This window comes from Gymnoscopelus braueri (genome assembly GCF_963280865.1).
Source record: "Gymnoscopelus braueri genome assembly, chromosome: 7".
Taxonomy (NCBI): Eukaryota; Metazoa; Chordata; class Actinopteri; order Myctophiformes; family Myctophidae; genus Gymnoscopelus; species Gymnoscopelus braueri.
The window spans coordinates 53310993-53325060 of NC_137608.1; the positions used below are offsets into that span (position 1 = coordinate 53310993).

The window sequence follows — 14068 nt, forward strand, 5'->3', positions numbered from 1 at the left end:
AGACGTCAACACCGTTCAACTTTACTTAAATTTTTTTGACAGGCCGTCCCCCCACCCCCCCCCCCCGCGGTGAACTGGAAGAAAACGAGCACTGCTTTTCCAATCATTCTGTAACATAAATATAAACTGTAAAATACAAGTAAAGGAGATGTTTTTATACACTGAAAAATCAATGTTTAAAGCAGCACTATTTACCTTTTTTACAACTATATAGCATTTTATGTTCCACAAAAGTATAAAGTTACATGTTTAAGCAATAGCAATCTTCCTTCCATAAATATATAGACTCAGGGGGGTCGCTGCTAGGGGCTTGCACTGTATTACTATGTATAGGGGAGTTTCATCCTGGCATTGCTAAGACTGACCAATCATGGTTGCAGAGACTCTTGGGTAATGAATAATAATTATAAAAATAAACTTTATTTGTATAGCACCTTTCATGACATGAAATGCAGCTCAAAATGCTTTACAGAGCCAGAATACAATTACAGAAAAAGTGCAACTAATTTAACAATAAAGCAAAAAAGAAAAGCAAAAGCATAAAATAACATTAAAGGTAGGGTAAGTCACAGGGGTCTCTCCAGGTCTTTAGTAAACAGAATATTTACTTCAGGTAGGTGACAACATTTAAGCCAATCAGGAGAGACCACTGAAAATGCATGTTTTTGTTTAATAAAGAGCTGGAGAGACATGGAGACTCCTTTTACTGAACAAACACTCTATAGCAATGAGTACTATCACAATATAGAGCTGTTTAACACTTATTTGAACCAAAGTAAATCACAATCTTACCTTACCTTTCAAATAAAGTCAAAAAAGGCAGTGAATCAGACAAAACAGTGAGGACATGAATAACAAGGGGGGGGGCAGTGGATCAGGGGTAGAGTGGCCGGTAGAGCGGCCGGTTGGGAACCGTGAGGTTCCCGGTTCGATCCCGGGCTCCCCCAGAGTTAGTGTCAAAGTGTCCTTGAGCAAGACTCTGAACCCCTAATTGCTCCTGATGAGCAGGTTGGTGCCTTGCATGGTTTCCTCCTCCATCGGTGTATGAGTGTGTGTGTGAATGGGTGAATGTAATGCACAATCTATGTAAAGCGCTTTGGATAAAAACGCTATATAAATGCACCATTTACCATTTAACATCAGAGAGATTTAAAAATCAACTAAAAGCAAGAGTGAAGAAATAGGTCTTGAGCTGTGCTTTAAAGCTATTTACAGAGGGTGCCTGTCTTAGGTGTAATGGGAGTTAATGAAGTCAAAGACGTCACTGCCATGTTATTTGTGTCCAAAGTGTCCACTGATACCCCAAACTACATAGTGCTGCTTTAACACTTCATTCTCATGCAGAGTGTTGTTTTGTTTCCGTTGAAATGCATTAAAAGAAAGATGTTTTAATTAATATCAGTGATTAACCTAACTCCATAATGTGAACACAAAATTCCATATCTCAAAATATTACAATATTACATGAGACCACTGAGGAAGAAGTTATATGGCTGCTTATATCTAACCTTTATATTTTACCATCACTTATAATACTTCTACAATACAGTATGATATTTGACAGCTTGTAAGAGTCTAAATGTCTCCACTAGGCCTAATAGCTATTGTTTTGGTACAGCCTATCTTGTTATGGTTCAGTTTGTCCTTGAAGCAGCTACAGTATAACTATGATCTCTGCCCTGAGCTCCAGGCAGAACTACCGTACCACTGACATGAGTGTTATTGTACTTCTCCCCATGATATCATGTACATAAAGCATAATCATCACCACCTAGAATATTGTCTCGACTCCTATGTGCCTCATCGACTGCTGATTGATCCAGAATTCCACGACACCACACACACACACACACACACACACACACACACACACACACACACACACACACAAAAAAAACAAATGTATAAAATATTACAGAAATGTCAACCATCTGAAAAGTATGTTAATTTATGCACTCAATACTTGGTCTGGACTACTTTTGCTGCTCTGTTAAATAGCTCTATATTGTGATAGTAATCATTACTATAGAGTGTGTGTTCAGTAACAGTGTTAAATAGCTCTATATTGTGATAGTATTCATTATTATAGTGTTTGTTCAGTAACAGGAGTCTCCATGTCTCTCCAGCTCTTTACTAAATAAATGCATTTTCAGTTCGGGATACCAATCTTATCCAATCAGGAGAGAGAACTCACACAGGATACACATTAAACAAGTGGAATTGGAAGTGATGAAACTTAAAGTGGAACACTATAACATTGAAGCTGATGAATGGGAACTCTCTCTTGATTGGCTGAAATTGGCAACCCACCTGCAGTGAAATAGAAGAGAACAATGATGTTTTCTCATTCCTTTATTGATATTGTGACATTCCATTCAAACCAAGCAAATTAAAGAAAAATATAAAATAAAAACTTCAAACCAAAAATGTACAAATTATGGAGGAGATCTCTGATGGTTAGACCAAAGAATAGGACCCGCACACCATCTGGATCTTGCAAAAAATGTAGCTCTTTATTCTTAATCGAGTCAAATCGACGTTTCGGTCGTTAGACCTTCATCAGGACAGACAATACAGAACACATCAACCACCAAACATTTTAAAGGCTACACCTCCCAAGTGAAGGTCATCGGACATGCAACCCATTGGCTGCACCCGCAGTCTCAGACCTAAAGCCACTCCCACCACCATCATATTAAAGCAACACCAATCCCATTCACAAAATACATTTTTTTCTGGGTCACGGCAACACTAATTACGGCTCTGAATAGCAGAGGAAAAGGCCTGTACATGTCATCGGGCCAGGTCTTCAATATCTATAAAGAAAGAGATAATATTAGTGGACCCAATAATAATAAAAAGACACACAGTGAGAACAAAGGTAAAAATAAACGAATCAGGCACAAAACTCCAACAAATTAAAAGAACAGGTCTATTACATAGCTAGTCCATCCAAATAACGCTTGACTAATCACAGCATAACATTAAGTACAAATTCATCATTTAAGCCTTTTGGGGCCAGTGTTTGGAGTGTGAAGATCCAGTAGGCTTCTCTTCTCTTTAGGAGAAGGACAATTCCCTGGAATCTAAAAGAGGATATGTCATGTTTAGCATCATTAAAATGAATAGCGACAGGATATTCGCGATCATTCCTGCGTATTGAGCTTTTGTGCTCACTGATGTTGTTTTCATTTACGGGTAGTTTTGCCAACGTATGCTAGACCACAAGGGCACTGAATCATGTAGATTACATGGGTGCTATCACTATCAAGTGATGATACTTCTAATAGGAAACTTTTTTTCCGGTGTGTGGATGTCTAAAGTGCGTTAGTTTGGTTGTGTTATTACACTGCGCATAATGACCACAACGATAATTTCCATTTGGTAAGGGGCAAAGACGTGTTTGGATGGACTTTGCTGGGTTATTTTGTGCAAAATAGGCATTGACAAGGTTGTCTCGGAGATTGCGGTCACGTTTATCTAGAAAATATACTTTCTCTGTGCTGTGGTCGATTGTAAATTGTAAATTACAGTCAAAACTATTCAACAGTCTCAAAAAAACATATAGTAGTTCATCCACATTACCCTGGTAAATACAAAAGACATCATCAATGTACCGGTACCATTTAAAAATTCTATTCGAATGGCTGTTGATGTCCGGGTTGGAAACAAAAGTGTGCTCAAAATATCCCATATATAGATTAGCATAGTTAGGGGCGCAAATAGAGCCCATGCTGGTGCCTGAAACCTGAAGATAAAACTCATTGTCAAACTTGAAATAGTTATGTTTCATGACGAGGTTTGCCAATTCAATAATAAAATCATTTGGGGGGTTTGTCGAGTCATCTCGATGCAATATAAACTTCAATGCCTCTAGGCCTCCATCATGTGGTATGTTAGTATACAAACTTGTCACATCCAAGGTAACTATTAAGGCATCATCAGGGATATTTTTAAGGCTATAAATCTTATTAATAAAGTCTGTGGAATCTTTAATGTATGACGGTAGAGACTCTGCAAATGGCTTAATATGAGCATATCTACAAAAGCAGATAAAGGAGACAGCAAGGAGTCGGTCTGAGCTACAATAGGCCGACCTGGAGGATTCTCTAAAGATTTATGTATCTTGGGCAGGGTGTAGAAAACGGGTTGAATTGGGTGCTGGTTATGTAAAATGTCGAATTCAGATTCAGAGATCCAGCCCTTAAGTTTGGCCTCTTCCAAGTATGGTAAGACAATCCTTTGAAATTAGTCAGTTGGATCGGATTTAAATTTTGTGTAGACTTTTTCATTAGACAATTGGGAGAGGATCTCAGTTTTATATTAATCTGCATCCTGGGTGCAGATAGCACCTCCCTTGTCTGCGGGTTTAATGACCAAATCTTTAGAGTCCATAAGTTCCTTCAGTGCTGTTTTCTCTGTAGGTAATAAGTTATAGGAGACACGGTAAGGCTGAGTTACAGTGTGCATAAAGTCTTGGTCTACTAAGCGACAGATGGTATTAATAGAAGCGTTTGAGACGTTAGGACTAAATCTACTTTTCGGTCTAAAGGACGAGGGCGTGCTCATTCTTTACTTTAGTAAAGTTTGCACAACCTTTCTGTTATTGTTGACTCTCATCACTGTCACAAACCAGAGCTCTCATTCTCCTAATTAACATAATTAACATAATTAAAACCTCATGGGACGATGGGACAGGATAGACTGAATGTATGGAACATGTATTAAATTGAAGTTTATACATATAGGACACATTTAGGACACTTCACCATGTGTCCTTCAATTAGTGCTGAGTAATGAATTATTATTTATGAACTGACAGGAAGCCTTGCCCTGTTTTATAAGCATTTTAGATATTGATCATTTACAGTAGATATTGATAATAAACGGAAGGTATTGATTACTGGATGTATTGATCATTAGTCAAATCAGGATCCAAAAATAAGAACTGAACTCTGTGTTGGTGATATTATTGATGAGAATGTTCCTTGTTTGTGCCCCCCCCCCCCCCCAAGTTGTAATGAGATCTGCTCCCCTGCTCATTATACATATGAATGATTACATATAAATCATTATATTAAGTAATGATTTATATGCACATGCAATTATAAATGATTGCATGTCATCAGCGTTTCCCATTAATGTCATAGACTGTGGCAGTCCACCATTCTCACCTCAGACCACCCTAGAGGGTCTAGATCCACCCATCACCTCAGACCACCCTAGAAGGTCTAGATCCACCCATCACCTCAGACCACCAGAGGGTCTAGATCCACCCATCACCTCAGACCACCCTAGAGGGTTTAGGTCCACCCATCACAGGGAAACAGTGATGTCATAATAATCTTAACACATTAATTATCACACATTATAAATGATTATATAATAAATGACTTAAGGTCAATTATAAAATAATAAAACCTTTTTCACAAACATGGCTGACTGACTTCCATTCAGATGGATATTAATATTAATGTTATGAAGAACTCTGATTGTGTGTGTGATCATTTATTTAATGTTTCAATATAGTTTAGAACTGAAATATTATGTTTGTGTTTTCTGACGATATGGGCGCACACTAATTATCGTTAGCCTTGGCTAGCCAATTAGCATTTTTAAAGGACACATTTGTAAAAAAAGGAGGATGATGTCATCATTGTGCTGCTGTTATGAGTATTTAAAAGTTGAATGGACACACAACTTTCCTCCTCTCTCCACCAGAGGGCAGCGATGACTCTCTGCTTCTCTGAAAACACACCCAGGTGTTCTGTGAAAAGACAATAAACCAATAAGAATTATAATGTATTAACACATCCACCGCCAGAGGTTAATCTCATAATAATGTACTCACCTGCCAAGGTGTTTTTGTTGTTTTTTTGTTTTTTTCATGTCGCCATAGATCTTGTTAAAATCCTTAAGATTGAGCCGTGAACGGTCTGTTTACGTCCGCGAGATCTCCCTGTATCTCCCAGTGAAGACCGCATGTCAAACGGACTTCCATGACTGTAGTTAGAGCGGATTACGTTAAACAGTGAAATGCGAGGAGAAAAAACTACAGGAAGAGAATTGAGTTTCAGTTTCGTCTGTAGAATGGGAGCGGGCGTGATCGTCGAAACCGGATCCCAAATAATTCTATTTCCTGTCATCAAACCGGAAACGGAAGTGGATCAAAAAAATTCCGAAAGTGCACCCGGACCGCGCATGCGCGAAAAGACCGCAGCCCGTAGGACTACGGGCTCGGCGCTTAACCGTTGGATTTAACGGCCCGTAGAACTACGGGCCCGGCGGTAAAGGTGTTAACTGTGTGAACATGTTAACACTTTAGAATAACATCCCCTTATAATAGTAAATTAATCATTCCCAAATGATCAGTTAATGTGTTACTCATAACTTGTCAAATGTTTGTTAATGGTTTAATGATTTAAAACTATGCTATACATGGTTAATAGATCATGAGCAAGTTGTTAGTTTACCAAGAGGACCCCCCCCCCCCCCATCTGACCACATTGTCATCAGTGTTGTCTGATACAACAAATCATTTGATTATTAGATTCATTATTATGATAAATTATGCAGAAGACACATGATAATGTGAATTCACACGACCAGGCTAGTTGTTTCACTTCTTACACAAGCATGTTGTTTTGTGTATGGTTTCTAGTTTTATACACCTTTATACAAAAAAAAGTTTATTAAAAAGAAAGAGGAAGTGAACCTGGGTGTGTGGGAGGAGTCTAAAGATCGTCATTGGTTGTCGGCACCAGAATACGACCTGATAGAAGAAGAAGAGAGACAAAAAACAGACACACAAATAAAAGTTGTATTGTGTGTGTATTTCTACATAAAATGCATACATTGTACACACAATAACACAATAACACAATAATACAACAACACACCAACATTAGGGTTCAGTCATCAGAACTAATGTGAACATTTGACTCTTATTTAGGACTAAATGTAACACTGATGTATTAAAGTTAAATGTGACTACATAGAACACACTTTGACCTCTAACTAGGTCGTCTAAACTGGTCTAAACCGGTTATGGTTCTAAACCAATATAAACCTGTTTAGGTTGTGGTTTTACATGTTTGTTTGTTTGTTTGTTTGTTTGCATTTCTGTGAGGGTTCCACATGTCATGTGATCCTCTGTTGATCTGACCTCATTTTTTCCACTGGTAGTATAATAATTAATTAAACATGTTAATTAAATAAGTTAATTAAACATGCTAATCACCTCGTTTCTTCCACTGGAAGTAGATGAATCCAGACAGGAACAAGACCAGACCCAGAACCAGACCTGATGCTCCCATGGCCACCTTGTTCTTCACTGACTCTGGCATGGAGTCATCTGACAATACAAATATTATATGATATGATATCATATCATATTATTACAGTAGATTAAAACACCTTGTTCTTCACTGACTCTGACATGGAGTTATCTGACAATAAGCTACATTAAACAATAAACAGACGACACAGTCATTGTGAGTCTGTTCAGTAATAATGAGTCCAACCCTATTGGTCCAGTCCTTGAGGAGTTTGTCACCTGATGTGACATGTCCTTCTTAGAGCTATAAATACATCCAAAACAAAGGATATGATGATAGATTTTAGAAGACATGAATCAACCTTTTACTATGATGATTATAAAGCAGGCTGTGGAATGTGCAGAAAGTATCTTAGGACAGAGTCATAGACTCAGAACTGTATTTGTAAAAAAGAACATCAGCGCTTGTTCTGTCTTAGAAAACTGTCTTGTTTTCACATTGATAAAATCATGCTGACTCTTTGATCTGTTTTTATCAAATCAATCTGGTCTTTGATCTGTTTTTATCAAATCAGTCTGGTCTTTGATCTGTTTTTATCAAATCAATCTGGTCTTTGATCTGTTTTTATCAAATCAATCTGGTCTTTGATCTGCTTTTATCAAGTCAATCTGGTCTTGTATCTGTTTTTATCAAATCAATAAGCTCATAGCGCGGCACCAAGTTATGAGCTTGTAGATCTGCTATTTTTGAAAAATCTTGAACATTTGTGCAAATATTTGAATATAATTTATATATATTTTTAAACAACATTTTTAACTTAAATATTTGCTTCTGGGGGGTCCCTGGAACAACATATTTTGATGGGGATCAGCGGCCAAAAACATTTGGGGGGTCTTTGACAAGAAAAGGTTTGAGCACCACTGATATAGCAACAATAGTTTTTTTTTTGAAAAATGAAGACACATGTTGAGAGACATTTGACAGTTACAAATGTTCGCTTAAAAATATATATATTCAAAGATTTGCACAAATGTTCACGATTTTTCAAAAATAGCAGATCTACAAGCTCATAGTGCGGCACTCGGTGCCGCACTATGAGCTTGTATATCTGCTATTTAGACAGTAGAATACAGTAGATTACAATAACTGACCCCAGTCCATCTTGATAGGCGCGGTCAGGCTGGGATGTTCCACCATGCATGTGATCTTCTCTCCTGATCTGTAATGCACACGCGCGCACACACACACACACACACACACAAACACACACACACAAACACACAATAAAGTAGCTGATCTACATGCTGAAACGCGCCGCGATTCTATTCACATTGATCTGTTGATCTTTGTTATATATTTTTTGACTATTATTGTGTAGGAGCGTGAATGCCCCGCTGGGCTCTCCTCCGCTCTAGTGTTTATTGTGTATTCCACTATTCCCTCCCCATTGCAGAAAAAATAGGAAGGTAAGAGGCAGAAGAAACTTAGTAACGAGATACACACGTTATAGCGTATTCCTGTGTGTGTATTCATGTGTGTGTGTGTGTGTGTGTATGTGTATGTGTGTGTGTGTGTGTGTGTGCGTGCGTGCGTGCGTGCGTGCGTGCGTGCGTGCGTGCGTGCGTGCGTGTGTGAGAGACTTAATATAAGCCTACCATTTAATGGGCCATTTTCAGCAAGTGAGTAACACTTGTTTTATTCTTAGAGAATATATGTATAGGTGTCTATTAGGTGTGTATTTCCATAGGTGTCTGTTAGGTGTGTACCTGGGTGTGTACTCCAGGTAGGAGTGGTACTGGTAGTACCAGTCTCCATCAGACAGATCGGCATAGGAGAGACCAGAGGTCAAAGGTTCTTGACCTATCCACCAGGTCACCAGGATCACTTCAGGATAGAAGTCGTAGCTGCTGCACCTCAGCATGTGAGTGTGTTCACCATGACGAGGGGGAGTCTCTGACTTCAGTCTCACTTTGGGCTCCACTGGATGAAGAAGATTATTATTATTGTCATTATCATTATCATTATCATTATCATTATCATCATCATCATCATCATCATTATTATTATCATTATTATTATTATTACCAGTCATAGGAACATGTCATTATCATGAATAATTGTTTATCATCCACATTAGATCCAAATGATCCAGAAAGCCGCAACACACTTGGTCAACCAGCCAAAATGTTCACGTTTCTCGGCTCTCCCCCGTTCTCCTCTCCCTCCATTGGCTCCCAGTTGCTGCCCTCACAGAGTACAAAACACTGATGTTGGCCTACAAAGCAACCAAATGTATGACACCCCCATATCTTCAAGCCTGATCCAACCCTACAACCCCTCCCGCTCACTCATATCAGCTAACACAGGGGAGCTGTCTGAATCTTCTCTAAAACACCCTGGACAACGCTCCACACGTCCTAGACTCTTCTCCTTTCTCTAAAACACCCTGGACAACGCTCCACACGTCCCAGACTCTTCTCCCTTCTCTAAAACACCCTGGACCACGCTCCACACGTCCTAGACTCTTCTCCCTTCTCTAAAACACCCTGGACAACGCTCCACACGTCCCAGACTCTTCTCCCTTCTCTAAAACACCCTGGACAACGCTCCACACGTCCTAGACTCTTCTCCCTTCTCTAAAACACCCTGGACAACGCTCCACACGTCCTAGACTCTTATCCCTTCTTTAAAACACCCTGGACAACGCTCCACACGTCCCAGACTCTTCTCCCTTCTTTAAAACACCCTGGACAACGCTCCACACGTCCTAGACTCTTCTCCCTTCTCTAAAACACCCTGGACAACGCTCCACACGTCCTAGACTCTTCTCCCTTCTGGCTCCCAAACTGTGGAACAAACTCCCCATTGCAGTCAGAACTGCAGACTCACTCCTAATCTTCCGCTGTGATCTGAAGACTCTCCTCTTCAGACTCCACCTCAGCCTGTAGCACTAGACCTAGCCTTGATGACCTTGCAGGCTTATGCAAAGGTTCAAATGTAATTTAGATATCATGTTATTTAGACAGATGTCAGGTTAATTGTAGACCTGGCATCCTATAGTTTGGATAGTTTTAATGTACAGATTATTTATTTGTTTTATATTATACTGTATAGACTGAAGATAGGTTCTTGGTTTACCTATGATCCTAGATTACTATTTATATGCATTTAATGTATTATCTTGTGTTTTCTTTGCTTACTGTAAATCACTCTGGATTAAGAGCGTCTGATAAATGCCTACATTGTAACTGTAAATGTCATGTTTGGCCACCAGATGACAACAACAACGTTTCATAGAATACTGTAGATTCTACAATAGTCTACAGTTTTCTACAGAGTAGAATGCATTTATATAATATAATTTTAACATACTAAATAATTCACAGTTACACAGTGCTTTACATAAACAAAAATAAACCAATCAATAAATATCATTTAATGAAAATAGTTCTAATGAACTAGAGTAGAAACAAACAAAACAATACACATAATCCTGTAAAATATTAATAAAGTGATTAAAAATATACAAGAGACAATAATTAAAATATAAAATCAGGGTAAATGAAGTGTATAGAGGTGTGTTTTAGCCTGCATGGTTCTTTTTAAAGTTCATTTAAAAACATTAATCCTGGTGTCTCTATTTTAGGCAGGTCATTATATGTAGGCAGTGGTGAAAAGTAACTAAGTACATTTACTTAAGTACTGTACTTAAGTACAATTTTGAGGTATTTGTACTTTACTTAAGTATTTCCAATTTCCAATACTTTCACTTCTACTCCGCTACATCTCAGAGGCAAATATTGTACTTTTACTCCACTACAATTATTTGAAAACCTTAGTTACTAGTTACTTTGCACATATACATTATTATATTATAAAACATACATTAACCACTTTAGCCTTATTTTAGACCTTGGCCATTTGAAAATAGCAGATCTACAAGCTCACAACGCGTCGCGATGTGAGCTTGTAGATCGGCTATTTTCAAACATTTTAATACTTTTACTTTTGGTAATTTAAGTACATTTTGATACCAATACTTTTGTACTTTTATTCAAGTCAATTTTGAATTCCGGACTTTCACTCGTAACAGAGTATTTCTACAATGCAGTATTGATACTTTTACTTAAGTAAGAAATGTGAGTACTTTTTCCACCACTGTATGTAGGTGAAAACACTCAGAAATAGATCTACTGTAAATGTTTCATTTATACTCGGTGTACGATGGTAACACCACATGTTGTGAGCTTGTAGATCTGCTATTTCCACTGTGTGACAGCCTGTTAGGATACAGTATAAATCAGGCTTAAAGGGATAGTTCACCCCAAAAATATTTGTTTCTATGGATTAGTCACCCCATGGAGACTTGAATTCATGGATATTGTTTAGTTTTTGTCTCATTCCTAAGACAATAATTTGATGACCAGCGGACCGGTAGGAGATACAAAGGAGACTCTTTGTGTCTCCTACCGGAACCGCTGCCGGTCATCAAATTATTGTCTTAAAAATGCGACAAAAACAAATAAATATCCATGAATTCGAGTCTCCATGGAGTGACTAATCGTTAGAAAAAAAAAGTCATTTTGGGGGTGAACTATCCCTTTAAGTGTTTAAGAGGATCTGAAATGTTTCTCAGCAGATTAAGTCATGTTTTATAATCATTATCAGATCAATATTAACACCATTAATCATCTCTGAATAGAATGATTTATTATGATGTCATGTTATAGTTTATGAGGTGATGAGTGTTGAGTGCTGCTCTGAGATCAGCTCACCTCTCTTGTTCAGAGCATTGGGGTAGAAGGTCTCAATGTTGTGTTTGCAGAATGCCTCTCGTTCTGCTCTCATCACAGCCAGTCCTCTAGGATCTTTATTGAAGCGCTCTGCGTTCTTCACACCATACTCAGTGTATCCAACATACTGATCTACTCTACTGTCCCACCTGGTGATCTCATCACCATCGAAATTACCTGACAGTATGAACTGTATGTCCTTCAGCTCACTGGAGTTAAACACACAGCGTTGAGCCACATAGAACACATATCCATCTGGAAATAGACAATTAAAAATGTCATTAATGTTCAGTTTTATTATCATCTGTATATAATATCATCACTGTGTGTGTTTGAATTGTCAAGTACTAGAGTGGCTGAGTAAACAAGGACTGTCTGTCTGTCTGTCTGTCTGTCTGTCTGTCTGTCTGTCTGTCTGTCTGTCTGTCTGTCTGTCTGTCTGTCTGTCTGTCTGCCTGCCTGCCTGCCTGTCTGTCTGCCTGCCTGCCTGCCTGCCTGCCTGTCTGTCTGTCTGTCTGTCTGTCTGTCTGTCTGTCTGTCTGTCTGTCTGTCTGTCTGTCTGTCTGTCTGTCTGTCTGCCTGCCTGTCTGTCAGACCCCATCATGTATTTCCAGGATAACCCCTTTTTTATACCTGGGCTATTTGAAAATAGCAGATCTATAAGCTCATAGCGCGGCACCGAGTGCCGCGCTACGAGCTTGTAGATCTGCTATTTTCAAACATTTTACTACTTTTACTTTTGGTACTTTAAGTACATTTTGATGCCAATACTTTTGTACTTTTACTCAAGTCAATTTTGAATTCCGGACTTTTACTTGTAACAGAGTACTTCTAGATCGCAGTATTGATACCGAAAAGCACCTAAATGTAGCGCTGGAGGAGCGCTAAGACGGTGAAACGCGCCCCGCCGATGAAAAGCGTAACTTTTCCTCGCATCAGCAATCCCCCCCCACCCCCACCGAAACGGGTTAGGGTTCCACAAAGGGTTAATCCGGCCATGTGACGTAAACTCTGTCTGTCTGTCTGTCTGTCTGTCTGTCTGTCTGTCTGTCTGTCTGTCTGTCTGTCTGTCTGTCAGACCCCATCATGTATTTACAGGATAACAGAGATAACACTCACAGAAAAGTTGTTATTTTGAGAGAGAAATGCCTCACAATATGAATACATTTTACGTTTTATTTTGATGGTAACTGTTGTATAATCATATTATCTGCACCTCGAGCACATATTAATTTTTACTAAAAATAAATATTATATAGAAAATATTTCACCATAAAAAACAAAAATGCTTAATATACATGTTTAAACATTTTCATTCATGTTAAATACATTCAACCGTTTTAGTTAATAACTATTGTGTTAATAGTATTCATGTACCTTTCACTGGTGGTTTCTTCAAGGCAGTGCGAATGGTGTCCAGGTTGGCTTTGCAGAAGTGCTGATCATTCAAAGCATATTCATAAGCTGCTGTGAAGGTGATTAGATCTACAAACGGAGGCTGAGGGTACACCACCTTCCCTTTGTTGTAGTCTGCGTACCACAACACTTCACCATCCAGTGCATACATGCTCTCTTTATATGAGTCTTTAACTGTGTCTGAACAGCCAAGGACTTTAATCAACTCATGGAACACTGGAAAAACAAAACAAAGATGAAATTAAATTCAACAACAAACTTCTTCACAGTGACAATAACACATAATCATCATGTTAAACAATCATGTTTGGTTCTTATATGAAGTGAAAGGTTGGATATTAAAAGTAGCTTCCTAACAAACGTTTTATTCACACTGAAAATGATTCAATTTTTTATTTTATTTTGGTTTTGTAGTATTATGAAAGTAATTCATACAGAATGATTTATTTCATGATGTCACAACAACAGTTTCTAACATCTGTTTTAATGTTCATGTATTTGGACCAACATTCAACATACTGAATATACAGGTAGTGTGTGTGTGTGTGTGTGTGTGTGTGTGTGTGTGTGTGTGTGTGTGTG

The 14068-nt window shown here is 38.4% G+C and overlaps 1 protein-coding gene across 1 annotated transcript; it reads right to left on the minus strand.

Moving 5' to 3' along the window:
* Positions 1-7232: 7232 nt before the first annotated feature.
* On the minus strand, positions 7233-13637 carry LOC308089148 (H-2 class II histocompatibility antigen, E-S beta chain-like; the record flags this gene model as incomplete). The annotated part of the gene is made up of 5 exons (XM_080433715.1): positions 7233-7349; positions 8460-8496; positions 9044-9257; positions 12053-12325; positions 13448-13637. 5 exons carry the CDS (start codon positions 13635-13637, stop codon positions 7233-7235), a joined length of 831 nt encoding a protein of 276 aa, XP_080289841.1.
* Between the last annotated feature and the right edge of the window lie 431 nt (positions 13638-14068).